This window comes from Narcine bancroftii, chromosome 11, assembly GCF_036971445.1.
Source record: "Narcine bancroftii isolate sNarBan1 chromosome 11, sNarBan1.hap1, whole genome shotgun sequence".
NCBI classification, from domain to species: Eukaryota; Metazoa; Chordata; class Chondrichthyes; order Torpediniformes; family Narcinidae; genus Narcine; species Narcine bancroftii.
The window spans coordinates 7440211-7465040 of record NC_091479.1 but is presented as its reverse complement, the minus strand read 5'-3'; the positions used below and the strand labels follow the sequence as shown (position 1 = coordinate 7465040).

At 50.7% G+C, this 24830-nt stretch overlaps 1 protein-coding gene across 4 annotated transcripts in view; it reads right to left on the bottom strand.

The window, feature by feature from the left end:
• Positions 1-22154, bottom strand: part of fes (FES proto-oncogene, tyrosine kinase) — a 37284-nt gene extending 15130 nt beyond the window's left edge. The window contains exons 1-12 of one of the 4 annotated variants that reach the window (XM_069902428.1): positions 22010-22083; positions 21770-21899; positions 21551-21671; positions 18757-18990; positions 16095-16268; positions 12885-12981; positions 10890-11073; positions 5849-5986; positions 4717-4836; positions 2867-2989; positions 1255-1441; positions 80-157 (exon numbers count right to left, since the gene is read on the bottom strand). In XM_069902428.1, coding sequence (XP_069758529.1) covers positions 80-157; positions 1255-1441; positions 2867-2989; positions 4717-4836; positions 5849-5986; positions 10890-11073; positions 12885-12981; positions 16095-16268; positions 18757-18981 — 1326 coding nt within the window. In that variant the 5' untranslated portion in view covers positions 18982-18990; positions 21551-21671; positions 21770-21899; positions 22010-22083. Of the gene's footprint in view, positions 1-79; positions 158-1254; positions 1442-2866; positions 2990-4716; positions 4837-5848; positions 5987-10889; positions 11074-12884; positions 12982-16094; positions 16269-18756; positions 18991-19586; positions 20321-21550; positions 21672-21769; positions 21900-22009 lie in introns of those variants that run through there. The other 3 variants (XM_069902427.1, XM_069902426.1, XM_069902429.1) reach the window with 3 other exon arrangements.
• Positions 22155-24830: the final 2676 nt, after the last annotated feature.

Below are 24830 nucleotides of genomic sequence, written 5' to 3'. Positions count from 1 at the left end.
TACGAGTTGCCCAGGTGGACTGCTTGCAAAACAAACTTTTCACACACTAAACTTGAACTTGGTCACAACTGTCACTTACACTGAACTTGGGCTTGAACAATCCTGAGATGTGGTTCTTCAGCGATTCCAGAGTCAAGGGCCGGACCCCATCCTTGCCCTGGGAATGAGAGACAAACGAGATCAAAACTCCTTTCTGCTGAAAGAACATATGGGGTGGTAAATGTCTGCAGACATCGGGGGTTTGGGGAGGACAGGTTACAGGGACAGGTTGGATGGTCAGATATTTGCATGTTGTTCTCCCTCCGTCTTTGAACAGTGGGTGGGGAATGGGAGGGTGGGGATTCCTGGTGCTGAGGCTATCAAAGGAGAATCTGCTCCTCCTCACCCACCAAACAGGCCACACACACAGGATCTCAGTGAACTGCACAGACCCCGAACACACTTCACCCGTTCCTCTCCCCATCCGCATCTTCCCCCTCACCCATTCCCCCTCCCCACCCCCTCTCAATCTCCACCCATCCTTCTCCCCATTCTGATCACTACCGTCCTTGTCATTCCTCCCAGTTCAACTCTCCTCCACTCATCGCTCCTCCCTCCCTCCAGTCCCCTCCTCACTCCCTCCCTCCATCCCCTCCTCCCTCCATCCCCTCCTCCCTCCCTAACCCCCAGTCCCCTTCTCATTCCCTAACCCCCAGTCCCCTCCTCACTCCTTCCCCCCAGACCCCTCCTCACTCCTTCCCCCCAGACCCCTCCTCACTCCTTCCCCCCAGACCCCTCCTCACTCCTGCCCCCCAGACCCCTCCTCACTCCTTCCCCCCAGACCCCTCCTCACTCCTTCCCCCCAGACCCCTCCTCACTCCTTCCCCCCAGACCCCTCCTCCCCCCCCGGTCCCCTCCTCCCCCCCCCCGGTCCCCTCCTCCCCCCCCCGGTCCCCTCCTCCCCCCCCGGTCCCCTCCTCATTCCCTCCCCCCATTCCCCTCCTCACTCCCTCCCCCCATTCCCCTCACTCCCTCCCCCATTCCCCTCCTCATTCCCTCCCCCATTCCCCTCCTCACTCCCTCCCCCCGGTCCCCTCCTCACTCCCTCCCCCCGGTCCCCTCCTCACTCCCTCCCCCCGGTCCCCTCCTCACTCCCTCCCCCCGGTCCCCTCCTCACTCCCTCCCCCCGGTCCCCTCACCCACCAGCTCCATCATGGGTGCCTCTGCAGCATGCCCATTTCTCAAGCCCGCTGCCTGCCTCACGGTGCAACTCACCGTTACGGTGACGGAGCACCGATCCTCCTCGAGGCCCAGGGCTGGAGGAGGCTCATTGTCCCCCAGGTCCCTCAGCTTGTGGAGCAGTAACAATCTCTGCCCATCCATCCGTGCCTTGCTGCACAGCTGTGCCCTCACCTGCTGGTGACTCTCCTCCAGAGCACACTTCTTGCTGAAGACGTACACACTGGAAGGCAAAGGGAAGAATCGACACATCAGGGAAAGAGGTCACTTGGCCCCTCTATCCTGCTCTACTATCCTCTAAGCTCACACCTTCCCTACTCCCAATGTCCAAAAAATCTCCTAATTTCCACATCAATGATGGACAGCCCCCTGTCGCAGGGACAGAATTCCAAGGATTCTTCCATGGATCATTCCTCATAGGCTCCAAGACTTTGCTCCCAGCTGAAGACCACAGCCTGAGGAAACAATCTCCCAGCTCCCACACTTCTCCGTCCTCGTGAACAAGTTGCTGACCTGGGTCAGTTCCCATTCGCCTGCTTTTGACCCATGGCCCTCTCAACCTTTCCAAACTATGACCCAAAATGGAAGATCAGAAAACAGTAAGTCCTTGAATAACATTGTTTCATTCAATGTCATTTCGTTATACTGTTGATGAAAAGTAAACAAGATTTTTTACCGAGATACAAAATTGGTTTTGTTTAACATCATTTCATTAAGAGTCGCACTTTCCGAGACCGTATCAACAACGTTAAGTGAGGAACTTCTGTGTTACTTAAATGGCAAGCGATTGTAGCCACGTGGAAGGACTTGTGCATGAATCGCAATAGGTTGGTTTGCAGGTGCGGCTGGCTGTCAAGAAGGCAAAAGGAAAGTTGGCCGTCATTGCTGGAGGGATTGAATTTAGGAGCAGGGAGGTTACGCTGCAACTGGACAAGGTCCTGGTGAGACTGCATCTGGAGGACTGCGTGCAGTTCTGGTCTCCTTCCTTGAGGAAGGATGGAGTGGCTTTGGAGGGGGGTGCAGAGGAGGTTCACCAGGTTGATTCTGGAGATGAGGGGGTTGGCCTATGAGGAGAGATTAAGTCGTCTGGGGCTGTACTCATTAGAATTTAGAAGAACAAGAGGAGATCTTATAGAAGCATATAAAATTATGAAAGATATAAACAAGATAGAGGTAGGTAAGTTGTTCCCATTGGTGGGGAGACTGGAACTAAGGTACAAGATCCAGGGGAGTAGATTTAGGACAGAGATGGGGAGGAACTGCTTTTTCCAGAGGTGGGTGAAATTGTGGAATTCGCTACCCATTTAAGTAGTGGAGGTGACCTCAGTAAATATATTTAAGACAAGGTTGGATAGATTTTTGCATAGTAGGGAAATTAAGGGATATGGGGAAAAGGCAGGTCGGTGGAGATGAGCCCATCATCAGATCAGCCATGATCACATTGAAGGCAGAGATGGCTCGATGGGCCGAATGGCCGACTCTTGCTCCCATTTCATATGTTATAGTGGCTGCAGTGAGGAAGCTAATACTACTGGGGCAGTTGTTCATCTGTAAAGAGCAGCCGGTCTTTCCCTTCATTATATAACTCTCCAAAACGTCCTTAAAAACAGCAAAAATAAGCCCTGGGCCCTGCTACTGTTGTGCTCACCGTGACCGGAAGCCCGTGGACTGCTCCTCTGCTGTTATTTCTGTGGAGATCTGCCTGCTGGTTGCCTGTCGGTTGTCAATGGTCTCGGTCAGAGACTGCAGCTCCTCCTCGATGGATGTTAAACTGAAGGGAACACAAGGCTGTCAGTCCACACCCAACAGTGCCCAAAGGTTCATCGGAAACAAGGAAAAAGAAGGGCTGAAATGTGAGCCTCACCTCAGTGCTTGGGATAGGATTGACTTGTATCTGGAAAAGCAGGGACTCACGGAGGGCAGGCAGCGGGCTTTGATTAGGAGAGGTCGTAACTTACAAATGGTTGAGCTTTTGGAGGAAGCGACGTGGGAAAGGGAGTGGACGTTGGATACATCAACTTGAGTAAAGCTATTGAAGGGACCTGGTGGTACATGACATTTCCATCCTGGGAAAAAGATTCTTGGGGCCCATCCATTGATTATCGTCATTGGAAGATTTAAACTGTCTGGACGCTCCGGAGACTCCATGTCTGAGGGTCACTATTCAATCCACTTCTTCACAAGTTAACCTTGGTTAGGGGGAGGGGTTAGATCAGTTTTAGGATTAGTTTTCTTTAATTTTTTTCTCTTTTTTATGAGAAACACAAGTTTAATAATGGTTTGTCGTGGATTATATCCTTAATTAAAATAGAATTTATCCTTTGTCTAAATAAAGGGGTTGTTCATTTTATCTTATCTATTTTTCTACCCAAATTTTATTGGGATAATTGTTGAATATTATATGTGTAGAATTTGATACCTTAAAGGAAAAAAGTACAATAAATCATGAATTGGCTTTTGATGAACATCATAGGGTTAATATACGATATGTACAGGCTATGACTTGTTCTTTGCTATTAGTTGGATTACTTTGTTTGAAGGAATTAAATATAAAACTCTATAAAAATATTTCTGAAAAAGTGAAAAAAACTCTTGACTTGGCCTCAACAATGGCTCATAACTTTATAAACTGCTCTCTGGTCTCCCTGCAGCCTCCGACACTCAGACAGCAGGAGCAATCCAACTTTGTCCTCTCTCTCCTCACAGCAAACACTCTCCGATCCCAAGCAACATCCCGGTGAAGCTTCTCTGCACCCTCTCCAAAGCCTCCACATCCCTCCTGTAAATCTGTGACCAGAACCGCACACAATACTCCATTCTGTACAGTGGCAACGTGACTTGATTTTGATACTCATCACCCAGTCCGATGAAAACAAGTCGGCCCTCAGTGGTAAAATGGCACGTGGCATGTTACCACCAGGGAGCTCGGACTTGGACCTCAGATTCCCTCCATTCCTCAGGACCAAACTATCTCCTTAACTTCCCAAAATGTACTACCTTGCCCTCGTTGGGAACTAAATTCCACCTGCCAACATCCAGCCCAACTTCTCATCTGAGTGGTTAGCACAACGCTGATACAGCGCCAGCAAACCGGGTTCGAATCTGGTGCTGTCTGTAAGGAGTTTGTATGTTCTCCACGGGTTTCCTCCGGGTGCTCTGGTTTCCTCCCACCCTTCAAAACGTATGGGGTTAGATGTTAATTTGGGTGTAATTGGGTGAAACGGGTTCAAATGGCTTCTACCGTGTTTCAAACAAAATTTTTAAAAATTAAATCTACATCCTTTGACAACCCTCCTTGTATTCACCAACTCTTCCGGTCCAGTGTGGGACTTGGTCCCAGTGAGGATGACACAGACCAGTCAACATCACTGCCCACGTTGGACACAACAAAGATAAATAATCCAAACTCTATCACATGCACTTCCAGACAAATTCCCCGACATGGTGCTTCAATGCACATTCAGAAAGCACCCACAGAGCACGAGTTGCACCACTCACCTGTGCTGCAGTGATTCGATGGTCAGGTCATTGACCTGTAACTCTCCTGCTTGCAAGTCATCCATGTCCTCCAGCAGGCTGGTATCGAAAGTCACAAGTGGGGGCACCTCGGTCATCGTCCTGCGTAAGAGTGCAGAACAGCAACAAAGGTCAGGTCTTTTGTGCTAAATGTTGTCGCCTGGCTGGTTCTCCAGCCAAAGTCCAGCCTCACCTCTTCCAGGCAGGCTGTTGGGAACCGATAGTTGAGTAGCAGCCTGGATGAGGACAAGGTCAACGTGGAGAGAAATCAAGGAGGATGCCGGGTCAATGGGTATTAACCAACATAGCTGTTAGTATTAGGGTGGCATAGTTGGCATTCCAATTAGCTCAATGTTGTTGCAGCATCAACGATCAGGACCGGGGTTCATATCCCACGCTGTCTGTAGGGAATTTGTACGTTCTCTCCATGTCTGCGTGGGTTTTCCCTGGGGGCTCCGGTTTCCTCTCACCATTCAAAGCGTCCAGAAGGTGTAATTGGATGGCACAGACTCGTGAACTGAAAGGGTCTGTTACCGTGCTGTATAACTAAATATCTAAATAGTTGTGATGCATTCCATGGTCGGATTGTCCTTGTCCTGGCTCCTTCACTGGGAAAAGAACAGTGCATCGTCAAGAGGAAGTGGGGTGAGGCCAAACGTGGGAGCATAATGTGGAGTTTTGGTCATCGAACTACTGGAAAGACATCAATAAGGCAGAGAGAGTGCAGAGAAGATTTACTAGGATGTTGCCTGGACTTCAGGAACTGAGTTACAAGGAGAGGTTAAACAGGTTAGGACTTTATTCCCTGGAGTGTAGAAGAATGAAGGAGATTTGATGGAGGTGTTTAAAATTATGAGGGGGACAGACAGAATAAATGTAGGTCGGCTTTTTCCACGGGTGGGTGAGATGCAAACCAGAGGACATGGTTAAAGGGTGAAAGGGGAAAATTTTAGGGGGAAGTTCTTCACACAGAGAGTGGTGGGAGTGTGGAATGGAGGGCTATGGACTGGGTGCAGGTCAGTGGGGCTAGGCAGAATAATGTTTACTATGATGTTCTAAGGATGGGGAACCACTGGAGTGGAGGGCCAGAGGCCAAGACTGATGGATTGCACACCTGTTCTGCTCAATGAAGCTGTCGTACTCCTTGCGTGGGTCAATGGCCTCAATAGCGCTGCTGATCTCCCTGTGGACCGTCACCACTTCCTCTTGCACCAGGCTCGTCAGCTCTTCGTACTCCTGAAAAATCTCCTTGCTGCAGAAAAATGAGGAGAGCAAAAGGAAGACAAGCGTTAGTGGCCTGGACACAGCTGAGAGCAACGCCTTTGTCCTCCCCACAGCACAGACTGCACCCTTCAGTTGCGGGTGCTCGTGGAAAGTTGTAGCTGTCCGTGCAAAAACTGTCGATGCTGGAAATGGGAAACACAGGCAGAGAAGAGAGGAAACAGTGGGCAGATCAGGCAGCAAGTGTAAGAGAGAAACAGCTAATATTTCAAAGTTTTTCTCATTGAATGGTTTTGTTATTGTCTCGTGTCCTGTGGATATATGGCTCTCCGGGAAAGTCGATCAGAGCTGTGCCAGTCAGAGATACGCCAGGTTTTAAATTCGACAAAGAAGGCAGACTCCCTTCACTCGAAAGACTGAGGGTCAGCCAGACTATAAGGGGAGCTGACAGTTAACTTTGTACTCAACGCAATCTCCACACTTGCACCTCCTCCGGAATTATTTGCCATGGATAAGGTCAGACTGTGAGCCCAACATCCACCGCATTTCCCCCCCCCAACCACACCCCACCACATCTGAGGGTTTACTGAGATTGGCAGATGGAGAGCTGGAGCAAACACAAAAGTCTGCAGGCTCTGCTGGGTCTCCACCTCTGTCAGCGCCTTCCCTTCCTCACTCTCTCGAGGTTTCACTGTTGTCAAGCAAGCGATGCTTTTGATACCAGTCCCCTCAACATCCACAAGTAAATGCAAAATCTTACACCCTCCATAAACACACACACCCAGACCCATGCATAGGTACCCACACCCACTCACACGTCAGATGCACACATAGGTACACACACACACACACACACACACACACACACACACACACACACACACACACACACACACACACACACACACTCTTGGGCACTCTTTGGTGAACCATTTCGATCCAATTGCTGGTAGACAGGGCTGATAAATGGACCTGAATGGGTGGTGGGCTGAGGCTGAGGGAGAAAGGGGAAATCTATTGCCTGGTCCAGCAGAGGGAGCTCAGTGATTGGGCCAGCGTGGAGCTCAGTCAGCGGCTATTGGTTCAAACCCCAGCCCGTGGAAAACCCAGGCTGTGTCTCTGCAGCCCGACAGGTTGCTCTGTGTGCGATACGAAACCAAGGGCCAGATTTAACTCTGTCCCATTTTCAGCATGTTGAAGGAGAAGAGATTCCCCTGGTCACCATTTCTGGAACAGATAAGATCAGTGTCACACTGCTACACCTGACAGCTTGGTCTGAATAAATTAGCTGTCGTGTTTACTCGAAAACAGTAGATCACACCTCCACAAATTGTAACTAACAGAGGTTGTGAAAGCTTTGATATAAATGTTGTCACTTCAGGCCAAGATTATTCGAATTGTTCGCTCTGTTTCTCGTTCTTTAGGTGCTACCTGACTAGCTCAGAGTGCCCAGGTTTAATTTTTTATTGTCTCCACCTCGGACTATCGGAAGGTGCAATGGTGGGTGGGCTCCCACACTGCCACAGTCAGCTGCTGAGTTCTCCCACCATTCTGGGCCAGGCTTTCCAAACACACCTGTAAAACCCGTGGTTGAAGTAAAAACACGACGCTGGAGAAACTCGGCAGGTCAAACTGTGTCCTTGAAACAGCAAAGATAAAGATGCAGAGCCAACGTTTTGGGCTTCAGCCCTTCATCAAGGTCTGAGCAAATGGTCGGCAGGCGCACGAACAAAATGGTGGGGGGGAGGAGCAAGTCCCACAGGAAGGAGGTAATATGTGGATAAGGGAGGGAAGGCATGGCAGCAACAGGGAGGATGGCTCTGTGAATGGAGAGGAAAGGGGGTGGAGAGCTGGAGGAAGGACAGAGGGATGGGGAAGAGAAGAAGAACGGAGAGTGGGCTGGCAGAAACTGGAGAAGTCGACATTAATGCCATCCATTTGGGAGAAGGCCCAGACAGAAAATTAAGCGTTGTCCCTCCAATTTTCAGGTCTGGTGTGATAGTCCTTCAATTTCTCAGCCAGACCATGCTTCATCAAGTACACTGACCAGCTGAGTTTCTCCAGCATTGTCATTTTCCCCATCACACCTGGACACAGGTGAAGGATGTCTGGTGTGCACTGTCGCAGCCAGGCCCAAGATCAAACTGCTCAGTGCCACAGTGGACGAGAGGCCACACACAATCAGTTCATTAATGGACGAAAAAGAAAGAGCTTGCATTTATTTTAAAATTTGTTAATCAACAGGATGTGGTCATCGCTGGGTGGGCTGGTGTTTGACAGATAAACGTGGTGGTTCGACAACTTCAGCTCTGGAATGACAAACGCACTGTTAACAGCTCTTAAAATAGTCCGGCTGTTCAGCGTTGGGAGGCTGAGCTGTGATAAACCAAACATATCCAGTTCCGACAGCTCCCACTCAAATGAACTCCACATTCATTTCATCAGGCACCACAAGCTTGACTGAAGGGAGCACCAACCTCGCACTCCATGTCACCAAAGCCAAGGAGCTGACTGTTGACAACAGGAAGGGAAATCAAGAGGTGTACAATCCAGTGATCAGTGGGGGATCTTTAAGTTCTTGGGAGTCACTGTCTCAGAAGATCTTTCCTGGACCAAACATACTAATGGCATCATGAAGAAAACCCGTCTGCACCTCTACTTCCTCAGGAGCTTGCGAAGGTTTGGTATGAAACCAGAAACCCTGGCAAATTTCTAGAACCATGGTGGAAAGCGTGCTGACCAGCTGCATCACAGTTGGGTACGGGGGGAGGTCACCAATACGAGAGAAGAAAGAGAAAAACAGAGGTGTTCAGGCACACAAGAGGGGCAGCCTCTTGATCCCACATGGACCAACGGGTCCTCTCATGAAGTGAACATCCCAACCTCCCCCCTACAGCAGCAGTCATCCACCTCAGTCATTCACGCTCAACATCATCAGTGTGCGATGGGTGCAGACGAGTTTACCAGATTGGTTCCAGGGATGAAGGGGTTGACCTATGAGGAGAGATTGAAGCGTCTGGGGCTGGAATCACTAGAATTTAGAAAAATGAGAGGGGATCTTGTAGAAAGTATAAAATTATAAAAGATGAGATAGGAAAGATAGAGGCAGATCAGTTGTTGCAGTGAGGGAGACCAGAAAGAGGGGTCAAAGATCCAGGGGAGTAGATTTAGGATGGAGGTGAGGAGGAACTGCTTTTCCCAGGGGGAGGTGAATCTGTGGAATTTACTGCCCATTGAAGCCATGGAGGTGACCTCAGTGAATCTATTGAAGACAAGGTTGAATACATTTTTACATAGTAGGGGAATTGAGGGATATGGGGAAAAGGCAGGTGCAATGATTTTGATCATGTTTGCATGGCCACTAGCAAGGCCTTGATTATAGTTCCCGTTTGATCAGACTTGGCTGCCATCAGGGTGCTGACACAAAGCAAGTCACAGCTGTAATGGAAGCTTGCAGCCTCTTGGTATGCCTCATGGTGCTGTTTATAACAACTTTAAAGTAAAGAACCTTTTCCTTCATTCATGTGTTGTTTAAGAACTCACACCTACAAATATAAGTTAAAAGAGCTGGTCGGTGGAGATGAGCCCATCATCAGATCAGCCACGATCTCATTGAATGGTGGAGCAGGTTCAACGGGCCCAATGGCCGACTCCTGCTCCTATTTCATTTGTTCTTATAATAACGTAAAGGAAATGTTACTCTGCATCGACCCACGCCCTTGGAGTGTGTGATGGGGCAGGGTAGAGGGAGCTTCACCTTGTATCTAACCCATGTCCCTGCCCTGGGAGTGTGTGAGGGGACAGGGTAGAGGGAGCTTCACTCTGTATCTAACCCATGTCCCTGCCCTGGGAGTGTGTGATGGGACAGGGTAGAGGGAGTTTCACTCTGTATCCAACCTGTGTTCCTGCCCTGGGAGTGTGTGATGGGGCAGGGTAGAGGGAGTTTCACTCTGTATCCAACCCGTGTCCCTGCCCTGGGAGTGTGTAATGGGACAGTGTAGAGGGAGCTTCACTCTGTATCTAACCCGTGTCCCTGCCCTGGGAGTGTGTGATGGGACAGGGTAGAGGGAGCTTCACTCTGTATCTAACCCATGTCCCTGCCCTGGGAGTGTGTGATGGGGCAGGGTAGAGGGAGCTTCACTCTGTATCCAGCCTGTGTCCCTGCCCTGGGAGTGTGTGATGGGACAGGGTAGAGGGAGCTTCACTCTGTATCTAACCCGTGTCCCTGCCCTGGGAGTGTGTGATGGAACAGGGTAGAGGGAACTTCACTCTGTATTTAACCTGTGTCCCTGCCCTGGGAGTGTTTAATGAGGCAGTGTAGGGCTGTTTAATGAGGAAGGGCTTTACATGCCGAAGGCAGAGTTTAATCGGTTCTTGATTAGCCATGGCATCAACAGTTATGGAGAGAAGGGCGGGCAGTGGTGCCGTGGGAAAATAGATCAGGTCATGATTGAATGGCAGGGCAGATTAATTTAATTTCTAAATTTAATTTAATCTTTTCAAATTTGACACATAGAACAGTAACAGGGCCTTTCAGCCCATGAGCCCATGACACCTAATTGACCTACAACTCCCAGTAAGTTTTTGAACGATGGGAGGTAACCGGAGCCCCCAGGGAAAACCTACACAGACGGGGGTAGAATGCACAAACTTCTTACAGACAGTGCCGGGATTCGAACCCTGGTCCTGCTCACTAGCGCTGTAACAGCATTGCACTAACCACTACCCAACCATGCTGCCCCATTCGATGGGCTGAGTGGCCTTTTCCTGCTCCTATGTCTTATGGTCGACATCATACTGTGGGAGTGTGGGCTGTGGTGACTGAAGTGGAACATAACGCTGCCAACCATGAACCAGGAGACGTTGGGAGCTTTAGTCTAGGATCCAAAACCAAGCCTCCCTGTTACTTGCAACATGGCTGGGATTGTACTTACAGGATGTGAACCATCTCTTCGTGCAGCTCTTGCAGGGCATCCAGTAGCCCTGGTAACTCGTTCTGGTAATACTGCTGATGGTGAACCTCGGCCGAACGGATAGCCAGGACATACTGATTGTGGAGGATGTGCATTTTCATGGCGGCCTTAACATACTTGTCTTTCATTTTGTCTCGTTCCCTGTCTAATTTTGAAAAGAAATTTGTATAATTAAATAATGCTAAGCTTGGAGAAAAAAAATATCTGCGGTCAGCATTAAGTTCAGTCCAGGACAGAGCCCGATATCGTCAGACAGAAATCCCACTGAGCACCCCTAGCCAAGATTCTGAAACCCAAGTGCCTCACATACAACTTGTATTTACAATGTGACCCCAGGTATCCAGCACCTGTGGGGATTGGTATATGCTGGATTTCCCAAGACTCATTCTTACAGTCTAACCATTACATTAAGAATATCCAGTTTAAAAGACAAAAATACTGCACTGAACAAACTCCATGTGCATGAATAAATAAACATTAAAGCATTTTACTTTATTTTCAGTCACATTCTTTGAAAACATTTAACCGTCGCTGCATCTGCAGGTTCCTCCCCCTCCACGGAGCCGCTCAAAATATGAACAATATCATTATAGTGTAGCATGCGCTGCAGCAGAAGGTGGGAGAACGACACACACGGTTCAGTTATCAGCAAGACTGCTTTGTAACTCTCCCTGCCCTTGCTTATATAGGCCCAGTTTCCCTCTGCTGGGCCCGGTTTTTCCCACCGTGGCCGGCGGAAGTGACATCAACAGCATCCGGCCACTGATTGGTTGGCTTTCCCACTGCGCAGGCTGTCAGCCGGGAAGGAAAATCATTCGCCTGCACAGGCTTTGCGAGATCACCATGTTCGTCCGCCATTTTGTGTACTGGGGCGTTTCCTGGGTAGTGGGCGATACAATCGATAATTAACCCCACCCCTTCCCAAATTTACAGATAAAGCGTCTGACTGGGATGACTTACTAATCAGGGATAATGAGAGTCACCCCAATGGCGAGCGGCATCAACCAGCTCTTCATCCTGCTACAAGCCTTCATCCTGCTACAAGCAAAGCCCGACCAAGACCCTCCACTGCTTGAATATTTGTTCCCATCTTCACCAAAGGTCAATGCGTTACTTCAGAGAAAATTTACTTCTACAATTTTAAACACGTATTTTAACCTATTATTCTATTCTTATTTATTTTAATTTTTTTTATTTTCCTCATTTTTTTTGCCATTTGCTCGAATTCCACACACCAGGGGTTTTACCGTATCATTCGATCCCAAAGTGGGTACAGAGTATCAAATGTTACGTGACTTGGAGAGATTGGAGAATATCTTGCGTGATTTGGCCAGGGAGATAGTTGATCACCACTGTGTCTCCAAGAATGATGGCTCAAGTGGCCAGTTCCCACTGCTGCATTTCCAGGAGTGATTGGTGGAGTGGTGAAAGTTCCAAGGACTGTGGGGAGACTTCACAATATCAGGTCCAGAGGGTGAATGACTGATTGGTAAGATTTTAGCTTGTGCAGTGCCACATCCGCTGGAATCGAGGGTCCACGGGTCAGAGTACCCAGTGTCACATTCACAGGCATCAATGATGTGGTAATGTTTCGAACGTTGAAAGGCCTGGACAGAGTAGATGTGGCAAAGTTGTTTCCCATGGTAGGGGAGTCAAGGACAAGAGGGCACAACTTCAGGATTGAAGGGAGCCCATTTACACCAAAGAGGGGTGAACCTCTGGAACTTGTTGTATGAGCGGCTGTGGAGGCCAGGACATTGTATGTATTTAAGACAGAGATTGATAGGTATCTGAACAGTCTGAGGAACAGGGCTGAGTGGGTGAATGGATCAGCTTGTGATAGAGTGGCAGAGCAGATTCGATGGGCCGAATAGCCTACTTCTGCTTGTGTTCCTTCTGGTCTCCAGGTGTTCATGGAGATGGTTCCTCTCTCTGCCTCCTCCCCATCACACTTACCTTTGCTGGCCTCTTGAAATTTCTTCTTCGCTGCGCTCACCTCCCTGGCCTGCTGCCGGTACTGTGTCTTCAACTTCTCGATTTCACTCTGCGTGCTCTGTCAGTGAGAACACAAATCCCGAAAAATCAGCCTCGAGAAGCATTCACTTTTAGAGAAACTCAGTCAGTATTTTGTAATTGGTGAACGGGAGGACATCAAGAACTTCCCACGGTGATTTGTCAGGTGTGAGAAGATTTAGAGGATTAGCTGCAGCACAAGACTGAAAAGAAGTTGAAACAACGGCAGATCAGGGAGGCAAAACCCCGTAAAGAAAGTTAATGGCATAAAATGTCTTGATGTAAACAGCGCAGCAAGGAGTAAAATCACACAGCATTGGGGGGGGGGGGGGTAAGTGTTTGTGAATGACATTTCAAAATACCCTACTGGGGTGTGGGTGGGGGGGTTCAGTGGGTGGGAAGGGATGATGGGGAGAGGGTGGGGGGTTCAGTGGGTGGGAAGGGGTGTTGGGAGAGGGTGGAGATTCAGTGGGTGGGAAGAGGTGATGGGGAGAGGGTGGAAGTTCACTGGGTGGGAAGGGGTGATGGGGAGAGGGTGGGGGTTCAGTGGGTGGGAAGGGGTGATGGGGAGAGGGTGGGGGTTCAGTGGGTGGGGTGATGGGGAGAGGGTGGGGGTTCAGTGGGTGGGAAGAGGTGATGGGGAGAGGGTGGGGGTTCAGTGGGTGGGAAGGGGTGATGGGGAGAGGGTGGGGGTTCAGTGGGTGGGGTGATGGGGAGAGGGTGGGGGTTCAGTGGGTGGGAAGAGGTGATGGGGAGAGGGTGGGGGTTCAGTGGGTGGGAAGAGGTGATGGGGAGAAGGTGGGGGTTCAGTGGGTGGGGTGATGGGGAGAGGGTGGGGATTCAATGGGTGGGAAGAGGTGATGGGGAGTGGGTAGGGGTTCAGTGGGTGGGATGGTTTGATGGGGAGAGGGTGGGGGTTCAGTGGGTAGGGAGGGGTGATGGGGAGAGAAGGGGTGATGGGGAGAATGTCCGTGGGAGGATCCAGTCCTTTTCATCCACAGGCCCCTCCTGATCCTCCACAGGAATTAAACCTGGGATTCAACACCATCGCTGTAAATGGCCTCAGTTTTGGAGGTGCAGGAGAACAGTGGAGAGGAGCAGCAGGGAATTCTTTGTAGGAGACATTGAATAATCATTTCTTCTTTTGGTGGGATGGGGGGGGGGAATGGGGCAAGACGAAAAAAAATGGGAGAAGGTGCAGAGAACCGGACAGAGGCAATGTTGGCCCTGTAGAGTGGGATTGGTTAGAGAGCTCTCTCCTCGAGTCGACTCAGGTACGGTGGGCTGTGCGACCGATGAAGATTTGAAAATGGTACGTCATTGTTGACTGGATTTCCTATTGAGCTGCTCTCTCTAATAAACATGTGGCTTCTTCCAGTCTTAAAGGGTCAGGTTATCTTAATTAACACACTGGCAAATATTTGGGAGTGCAGCACCTCACCAGACTGGTTGTGGAAGTGTTTTGATTGCGACTCAGGCTGCCACAGGGATAACGTGGAGGGTGTGTCTGTCATACCACAGAAGCCCTCCACCCATATCACCCATTCACAACTTCCTGAACATTTACTAAAGCTGGAACTTGGAACAGGAAACATTAATTCTTCAATAAACAAAACGTGCCGGTGTTGAAGTCCAAGGTTCCTGCAGGCAGGTGGGCTGCAGTCAAGGGGTAGAGGCAGGGATCGGAGCCTATGATTCACACAGACGGCTGTTCCAGCAGTGGGCATCACCCTGTTGGGGCCTTGGAATGGGACACCAGTGGTCAAGAAACAGGACTGCCTCAGCGGGTGTCAAACCCAGGAGCAAGAGAACGACTGCAAACATTTGCTATATCAATTCATTTTTCTTTGCGCTTACACATGCCAAAAAACATATGAGATGGACTGGCTGGTATCACAGCCATGTTGCTGCCTCACAACTCCTGCGGCCCAGCTGCCATCCTGATCTCGGGTGCTGTCTGCGTGGAGTTTGCATGTTCTCCCTGAGACCACCATGGGTTTCCCCAGGGAGCTCCAGTTTCCTCCCAAAGGCCTGCGGATGGCTTGCTGGGTTAATTGGTTGCTGTGAATTGCCTCTGGTGGCAGTGAAGGGCAAACGATACTCAAAGATGACTGAATTACCGCAGCTTCAAACAAATTGAGAATTTCTTCCAGCAGACGATGACTTTCTCTGACCAGCCACTGGACACAACATGGCATCTTCAACTCCCCAAATAGCACCCAGCTAAACTCCTCTGACCTTCTCACTGGCTCACCACCACACGGGTGATCCTGACCCACTCACTCTTCTCCTCCCGACAAAGGCAAGAACACGACCGCAACGAAAATCAGTTGGAGGGATACGGGGAAACAAGGAGGAGGGCTGGAACTGATGGAATCGTTCTTCGGGGGGGGTGGGGGGGGGGGAAAGAGCACGAATTTGATCGGCTGAATGACCTCTTCTTTGCCATTCAAAGACAGGAAGAAGAGGTAACACTGGAGAAACTCAGCAGGTCAAACAGTGTCCTTTATAGTAAAGGTGCAGAACCAATGTTTCGCCCTTAGTCAAGGTAGGAGGATTCAATGTCCAAATTTTGTTTTGCTTTCTGATTGGCTCTGAAAAGGCATGGAGGCTTCAGGACTGGCGTGATGAATCGTCAGGTAAGAATATTGGGATGCAGATCTCAGGAAGATCAGTTGGATTTTGGGAAAGTGCACAGGGTAGGTTTATCGACTCTGAGGAGAGAGCCCTGTATCATTAATATGAATGGGGAAATTGAGGACGAGGGGAGTGCAGGTGGGGGAATCAGATACAATTTACTATCGGTGCAGTATGCACGGTAAAACCAGGGAAAACAGGTCAGCACATTCTGGGGAATGTGTTTCTGGAATTTGTTCACTGGGTGGGGTACAGAGGAGAGGGGAGATCGGGGAGAGATTTGTTCATGGGGGATGAGGAGGGGGAAAGATCAGGGGTAAAGATTTGTTCACTGGAAGAGGGGAGATCAGGGGGTAAGATTTGTTCACAGGGGAGTGCACAGTCAAAATCCTGACCAGATCAATCCACCCCTTTACCCTTAGAGGGAGGGAGGAAAGTCGGTCCCCAGAGAGTAACAGTTTTCTGGGATGAGGTTCCCTGATGTGTGGCCGAACAGATCCCCCTCTGGGCTTATACCTTCTGGACCTCCTGATGGATGTGTTGCCACTGCTCATTGTAGCTCTTCTTCAGCAGCTGTTTGTCACGCATCAGGAGGGTCAATTTGTTTATCGGCCCCGAGCTCAGATCTTCCGAATGTTTCCTCATCAGTCGACTCAGCACCTCCGTCTGATTCACAATCGTGGTCCAGGACTGCAAGAACAAGGAGCAAGTTTTCAAACAACCGCACTGTGACATCCTAGCACAGAGAGGATCTTCCAACCATCTCCACTAAACCAGGCCTGGGTAGAAAAGTTCGCAGAGATGGAACTCCACAGAGTCACAGGGGCTCCACTCATTTCTGGCCTAAGGGGTCCCTGCCCTAGGAATTTGTGATGGACCAACAAAGAAGGAGCTTTATTCTCTGTCGAAGATTTTTGGTGTCGAGGCTGCACAATTGCTCAGCAAAAGCAGGTGTAAGGTGCTTCTTCCGTCCGATAGCCTACAGGTCACCCTTGGACAAGGTGTAGGACCTGTTTAGCCTCCCAATCAAGGTCATGTGAGACCATGGATATCACATGGTGGATAATTTTTACAAGCAGATTCTACAAATTGGAAATTATGGTTGTAAAACTAAAAACACTGGGCAGATTCAATGGGCAGGGTTACCCGTCCAGTACAGACATTGCGACTGAAGAAGGCAACGGGAAACCACTTCAGTATTCTTCCCTTATATAATCAGGAACTCAACATTGACTATGGTCTCAGCTCAAAGTTTGAAGCCTTGACCAAAGGAGAATAAGGGAGGCAACAATTACAATTCGGAGGGTCAGAGATCATGATGGAGGGAGAGACATGATCGCCCACGCCCAACGGCAAGGCACCTGAATGAAAGTAAAAGCACAAAACTCACAGGTCTGGCAGTGTCCATTGGGATTAAAGATAAATATTCAATGTTTCAGGCCTGAGCCTTTCTTCAAGTAAAAAGCAGGCAGGCACTCGAATTAAACGGCTGGGGAGGGAAGAAAGAGCAGGGAAAAGGGGGAGTACAGACCAACAGACAGAGGGTGTGAATTGGATCATGGATGGGACACAGGAGAAAGGAAAGATGAGAACCGACTGGGGGTAGGGAGACAGGGATAGATTGGGAGGGGTGTTAATGAAAGCCAGAGAAGTAGATTTTAATGTCATCCAGCTGGAAGGGGCCCAGTCAGAAGATGCGGTGTTGTTCCTCCAATTTGCAGACGGTCTCAGTCTAACAGTGCATGAAACCATGGTGCAGGAATATCAGCAGGGGAGCGGGACGGGGAGCGGGACGGGGAGCGGGACGGGGAGCGGGACGGGGAGCGGGACGGGGAGCGGGACGGGGAGCGGGACGGGGAGCGGGACGGGGAGCGGGACGGGGAGCGGGACGGGGAGCGGGACGGGGAGCGGGACGGGGAGCGGGACGGGGAGCGGGACGGGGAGCGGGACGGGGAGCGGGACGGGGAGCGGGACGGGGAGCGGGACGGGGAGCGGGACGGGGAGCGGGACGGGGAGCGGGACGGGGAGCGGGACGGGGAGCGGGACGGGGAGCGGGACGGGGAGCGGGACGGGGAGCGGGACGGGGAGCGGGACGGGGAGCGGGACGGGGAGCGGGACGGGGAGCGGGACGGGGAGCGGGACGGGGAGCGGGACGGGGAGCGGGACGGGGAGCGGGACGGGGAGCGGGACGGGGAGCGGGACGGGGAGCGGGACGGGGAGCGGGACGGGGAGCGGGACGGGGAGCGGGACGGGGAGCGGGACGGGGAGCGGGACGGGGAGCGGGACGGGGAGCGGGACGGGGAGCGGGACGGGGAGCGGGACGGGGAGCGGGACGGGGAGCGGGACGGGGAGCGGGACGGGGAGCGGGACGGGGAGCGGGACGGGGAGCGGGACGGGGAGCGGGACGGGGAGCGGGACGGGGAGCGGGACGGGGAGCGGGACGGGGAGCGGGACGGGGAGCGGGACGGGGAGCGGGACGGGGAGCGGGACGGGGAGCGGGACGGGGAGCGGGACGGGGAGCGGGACGGGGAGCGGGACGGGGAGCGGGACGGGGAGCGGGACGGGGAGCGGGACGGGGAGCGGGACGGGGAGCGGGACGGGGAGCGGGACGGGGAGCGGGACGGGGAGCGGGACGGGGAGCGGGACGGGGAGCGGGACGGGGAGCGGGACGGGGAGCCACTGGGAGATTCCCTGCATGACTTCTAATTCTTACTGATCTGTCCTGGAATAGTGTGACAGGACAGAATAGAGGAACTTTAGCTCCATATTTACTGTTTCCTGTACCTGTCCGATGGGATTATTTGGTTTTTTTTTTAAAAAGCCATTGCTGATCTTTTTTCTAATATCTAGTTTTTTGGTCTGTTGGGTAGAGGATTCCCAAGATTCATTTCCTTCTGCAGAAAGAAATCTCCCTTTATCTGTGCATGGAACTGATTCAGATACTGACCCTGGGTCGTGATATCTCAGCCATGGGAAACATTAACTCAGCATTAGTCTCTCTCCCTCAGTGTCGCCCCCCCCCCACCCACTCCCCCCAGCACCACCCCCTCCCTCAGCGCTGTGCTGAGAATCAAAGTGGCCAAAGTGGGATTTCAACCACAACAAACTGTCCTGGGGCCCGCCGGCTGCGGTCCTGGGGCCCGACTGTGGCTGCAGCTACGCCCAGGTTCCAGCCTACCTTGCTAAGCTGACTGATATAATCTCCTGCTCCTGCCTGCAGGCTGCTCTCCTGCTTTTCCGCTTGGGAGAACATCTGGTGGAGCAAGACGGAGTATTCCTTGTCGCTCCGTGTGCGATTGGTCATCCACTTCTTCATCACCTCCATCAGCCGGAGCTCGGAGTCCTGCAGGCGCACAAGTACGGTGTGGCTCTGCGGGCACCAGAGATCTGAGCTGAATCCCATCGTCTGCACCTTCACCAAAAGGAGAAGGAAACTCGTTACTCAATCACTGAGCCAGGAAAGGCAGGTCACGTGACCAGTTTGGAGCTCAACACCAAAGGCCTGTGTCCCTCGGCCTCGTCCACCACCAACCCCCCAGTCTGGCCCTCATTCAATACCGCCCCTCCCACAGTGGGGAGCTCCCTCAGCACCACTCCTCCCACAGTGGGGAGCTCCCTCAGCACCACCCCTCCCACAGTGGGGAGCTCCCTCAGCACCTCCCCTCCCACAGTGGGGAGCTCCCTCAGCACCTCCCCTCCCACAGTGGGGAACTCCCTCAGCACCATCTCTCCCACAGTAGGGGCGAAGTGATATTAAAGGTGAGATTCTGATCCCATCAGCTGCTCTTTGACTGACGGCCGCAGGTGGAGGCGATGCTGGGGCCTTCAAATCAGCCATCACTACCCCAGTCACATCTGCTCTCCTGATATCCTGTTGCAGCTGCAAGTTCGCAGGTTTTTTTAAACCTTAAAAGGTTTCTCCCTTAAACCTGCTTAAAATAATGTTAATGTTTACATGAATAAAACTTTAGAGGCAGCAGATTTCAAAATCTAACATGGGTTCTGTACCTTCACCTTTGCTCTATATAGGAGACTGACTTGCTGAGTTTCTCCAGCGTCCTGCTTTTACTTGTTTACACGTTGAGTACCATTTTTTGGCATTTCTAATAAATGCCTCTTATTCTGGCTCACCCACAGATCTCAGGGTTGTGTGTGATTCTGACAATAAATCTGAAAAAAAAAGCTGGGAGACTATCAGAAATGGACAAGATACAGATGGAAATGTCAAGTTACCTGAAGTTGGAGAACTGTGTGCCCAGACAGAAAAATGAGGTGCTTCCTCAAGCATGCTATGGGCCTCACCGTAACAGAAGGACAAGACCGACAGAGTGAAAGCGTCGGACTTTGGGCTGCCTAATTGTGAAAGTCTTATGGACAGAGGATTTGAAAGTGAACGTCTACAGCAGGGGTGTCAAACTCAAATTCACGGAGGGCCAAAATTAAAAACTTGGACTAAGTCGAGGGCCGAACTAAATATTTATTGAAAATTTTCAACAACATCTGCATGTTTTCTCTTCTTTCAACACATGTAATGTTAAACTTTAGGATATAACTTTAGGAGGATAATGTTACAGGTCAGGAGTAGGTAGCTCAAGTTCACCCTTTGCTTGACCTGAGGGAAACCTATTTGGTCCCTGTGGATGCAGTCAGCATTCACAGGCTGTGTCCATTTTGGCCTGCATCAGGACTCAGCATTTCCTGCTCACTCCTCAGGCTCTAGGCCTCTATTCACCCTCGACCCACCATCCCTCTACCTGACCAGTCCTTTACCCAACCTCTACTCACCCCTCACTCTGCCTCTACCCACCCCATCCTATACTCGCCCCTCTACTGCCTCTCCCCTCAACCTGTTCCTCCCTCTACCCGTCACTCACCCTCTAATCACCCCTCCCCTACTCGCCCTGCCCCTCCCCTTTTACCTCTTCCCTATCCACCCCTCCTTCTACTCATCCCTCCCTCTAACTGCCCCTCGCACCACCATAACTTCCCTTGCCCATTACTCCTCACCTACACCCTCTGCCCACCCCTGCTTACCCGCCCACTCAGGCCCAGCGCGCTGCCGATCAGCCTTTGCGGACAGCCACCATCTCTCTCTTCACGTGCAGGGCCGAACCAGCCGTCCCTGGGGTCCGCGCGGGTGCAAGCGCTGAAGGCCATGGCGACCGGGAGAAGTGCACTCGCGCTGTGGAAGGGCCGTCCGGTGCCAGTCGCGCGGGGCTCGCGCTGCCCGGGGGCCGTGCGCAGCCTGCCATGCCCGTCGCGCCGACAGGCAATCACAGGCGCTCGCCCATCCGCCGCACCGCTCGACAGGTGGGAGAAGTGACTGGTTGTGCGGGGAGCCTTTCAACCGGCTTGCCGGCTGATGACATCGACAGACTTCTCGTGTTACAATTTCTCGTGTTAAAATGGGGAAGGATGTGCAATGAAGGGGGAGGATGGTGGGGGTGACATGACCAAAAAACAGCATCGGCTCTCACTGCAGGGCGGGCCACCTCTAATACATTTTTAAAATGATCTTGCAGGCCAAATATAATTATATCGCGGGCCAAATTTGGCACGCGGGCCAGAGTTTGACATGTGTGGTCTACAGAATAGTCTGAGCCTCTGTGGTCTGGAATCTTAAAAGGCAGAAAGCACGAAGCAGTCAAAGCAGAACTGGCAATGACGAAACCCCTAAATCTGAAGCCATCAGCAGACCAGAATGAGTGGCCATCAGATACCCGATTTTAATTGAGAACATCAAACACTCCAGCACAGTACAGGTCCTTCAGCCCTCGCTATTGTACTGACCCATACATTCCGAACAAAAAATACAAAACCCTTCCTGTCTCATAACCCTTAATTTTTCTTTAACCCATGGGCCTGCCAAAGATTCTCTAGCCACTTTCAGGTGTAAAGATGCACATTGTACTGCTGTGTGGCTGTTGGGTGACCACCTGAAACTGGAGTACCCGGCCAGGAGGTCTACTTACCTAACCCTTCTCCAGTAGGTGTAATATCCTGGTCGGAGTATTCCCCATTGCAGCTGAAAGCAGCAGGGGCTGCCAGGGGGTGGGCTAATGACGTCGACAGCCATCAACTCTGTCCTGTATACTGCAGTGATAACGCAAGACAAGAGAGCAGGGAATGAAGATTGCTCGTGTAAAGTGGGAGATTCCGCCATAAAGCGTCGGGGTTAGGACTCAACGTACGTGCACTTCGGCCGTTCAAGTCATCACATCAATGGTTAATAGGTTGGGAAAGCACCCACGGTGCACCACATCTCCAACTTGTTCCCCAGCATAATCCGCTTTATACTTTTGAGTGGTAGTATTTGGATTGCTGGTGGAAAAACAAATAGCAGTACTCCTCATTTCAGATCTAAAGTCTGCAGACACCATGATTGCAGAGCAAATAAATGGTTGAGAAATTCAGCAGGTCAGACAACGTACTTCATACAGCAAAGATAAAGGTACTTAACCAATGCGTTGGGCTTCAGCCCTTCGGATTCAACTCGGAAAACATTTGTCTTAGAAAGCAGGTGCTTCGGACACGCCAACATGCCACAGGGGCGACATATTCCTATCCGGAAGGAAAAAAAAAATCCCATTCTTAGTTCAGCCATTTGTTTATTCTATTTTCTCCGCCATAAACCTTGTTTACTAATTCCAGCCGTATAATGGTAGGCTTCCTCAATGGGGTTTGGTGTCCAGCTGTGGGGCCCCCGCACCATCCTGCAAAGAGGCGAGATTTTGCCCCATTTTCTGCTCTCGACGAGTCATTTCAAAACACTTGTGCGCAAAAGTGCTGGAGAAACCCAGCAGGTCAGGCAGCGTCCATAGAAAGTGAAAGGCAACCGGCGTTTCGAGCCTGAAAAGTCTATTTTTGTATTTCTCTAGTAGTTTTGTGCATTGCTCTAGACCTAAACATCTGCAAGTTTTCTTGTTTATGCTAATTCTAAACTGACCATTCCCAAAATTAAAACTTCAAAGCACTTTAGTTTGAAAGTTCTTTGGCTTGGCTTCGCGGACGAAGATTTATGGAGGGGGTAAAAAAGTCCACGTCAGCTGCAGGCTCGTTTGTGGCTGACCAGTCCGATGCGGGACAGGCAGACGCGATTGCAGCGGTTGCAAGGGAAAATTGGTTGGTTGGGGTTGGGTGTTGGGTTTTTCCTCCTTTGCCTTTTGTCAGTGAGGTGGGCTCTGCGGTCTTCTTCAAAGGAGGATACTTTTCCCCCACACTTCCTTTCCCTGACCTTTAACTGAATGAGGTCGTGGCAGGATCCAAAGCATGGGCAGGACTAGGCCACAGTCCCAAGGAGCCGGCGTTTGCTGGTTGACGGCTATCCATCAGCTGGCACGTTCAAGTGACAGAAAGATGTCCTCTCCGCGGCCACCTGAACATGCCGGCTGCACTCCCCCAGCTACGACTGCCAGTGTATGATCTTCGTTGGAACACCTGAAAGTGCCTTCTTAAGTGTCTATCATGTTCCAGCCTCCACCACCATTCCTGGCAACACATTCCAGGCCCCCACAACTCTCTGTGAAAACATTTAACCCTAATGTCTCCCCTAAACTTCCCTCCCTTCACTTTGTACAGATGTCCTCTGGTGTTTGCTACTCCCACCCTGGGAAACAGGTGCTGGCTGTCCACCCTATCTATGCCTCTCAGAATATTGTAGACCTCCATTAAGTCTCCTCACATCCTTCTATGCTCCAAAGAGAAAAGACCCAGATCTGCTAAACTTGCCTCATGAGACTGGTTTCCCAATCCAGGCAACATTCTGGTGAACCTCTGCACCCTCTCCACAGCTTCCACAACCTTCCTATAATGAGGTAACCAGAACTGAACATGTGTGGTCTCACCAGAGATTTGTAGAGTTCCAACATGACCTCTTAAACTCAATCCCCCCCAATTAATAAAGCCCAATATCCCATAGGCCTTCTAACTATCCTGTCAACCTGTGCGGCGACCTTGAGGGATGCATGGATTTGGTCCCCAAGGTCCCTCTGTTCCTCCACACTGTTAAGTTTCTGACCTGTGACAGAGTATATAGAGTTGTTTGGGATAGAAATTGGAAAAGATTTGTTAGAAAAGGTCACACACAAACACTTTAAAAGACAGAATTTTTGCAGGAGTTTTGCAAAGTGCTCACAGACTCATGATGGACCCTGTTTGCAAGAGGCCACATTGTAGCAACATTGTCTGGAAAACAGTTTGCTGTCTGGAAGAGCAGGTGATCTTTGCAGGCAGAGGGGGAACAGCTTTTCTCTCAGAGTGGGAGGGAGTGAGAGAGAGGAGAGACAGAGACTTTGGTTCCAGAGGGACATGCTGGCAAGCTTTGGAAAACGGCCTGGTCAGAGGAGAGGACTGGCTGTCTGGTGTTTCCCTTGGAATAGGTGAAACAGAAAGGAACTCTGTAGTGTCTTGAAAGAAAGAGGTTATCATCTGGAGAACCTTGAAGTGGGCAAGTTTCCTCAGCAAGACACTGATCAACAAGGAATCAGTTGTGAATGTCCTGGAACAAGGAAAACTCTCTCTGAAAGCCAACAAGAACCCTCCTGAATGGTAACCATCTAGCTGTTAAGCACCAAAACCTGGTGAACTGTATTAATGTTAACTTCTGTGCACAGTACAAGAATTGCCTGCAACCAGTGCGATTGGGCTGTGAACCAAAGAACTTTTCTACTCTTATATACACATTACACACACACATGCACTTAGAATTAAAGGGAGGTTAAGTAAGTCAATAGAGACAAGTTAAAGTTTGATTCTGTTTTCATGTTCAAAGATAATTAAAAGCAACTTTTGTTTAAGTAACCCTTTGTCATGGTGAATATCTATGGCTGCTGGGTGTTGGGGTCCTCTGGGCTCGTAACAGACCATTAACCCTGTACTCAGCCGTCTGGTTTGACCTTGCAAAATGCATCCCCTCACACTTATCCGGGTTGAACTCCATCTGCCACTTTTCCGCCCAACTCTCCATCCTGTCTATATCCTCTTGAAGTGAAATATAAAAGTTTGTCAATTGTTGTAAAAACACACCAAAATGCTGGAGGAACTCAGCCGGTCTTTCAGCATCCATAGGAAACAAAGATATGTTGCCGACGTTTCGGGCCTGAGCCCTTCCTCGAGGAATAAGCAGAAGGAGGCAGAAACAGGAAATCTGAGAAAGTCTCAGAATTCAGACAGAGCTGCTGGGGGAGGAATCCAGACCAACAAAAGGTGGTAAATGGATAATGATAAGGGACAAGGGAAGACTTTAACATGTCT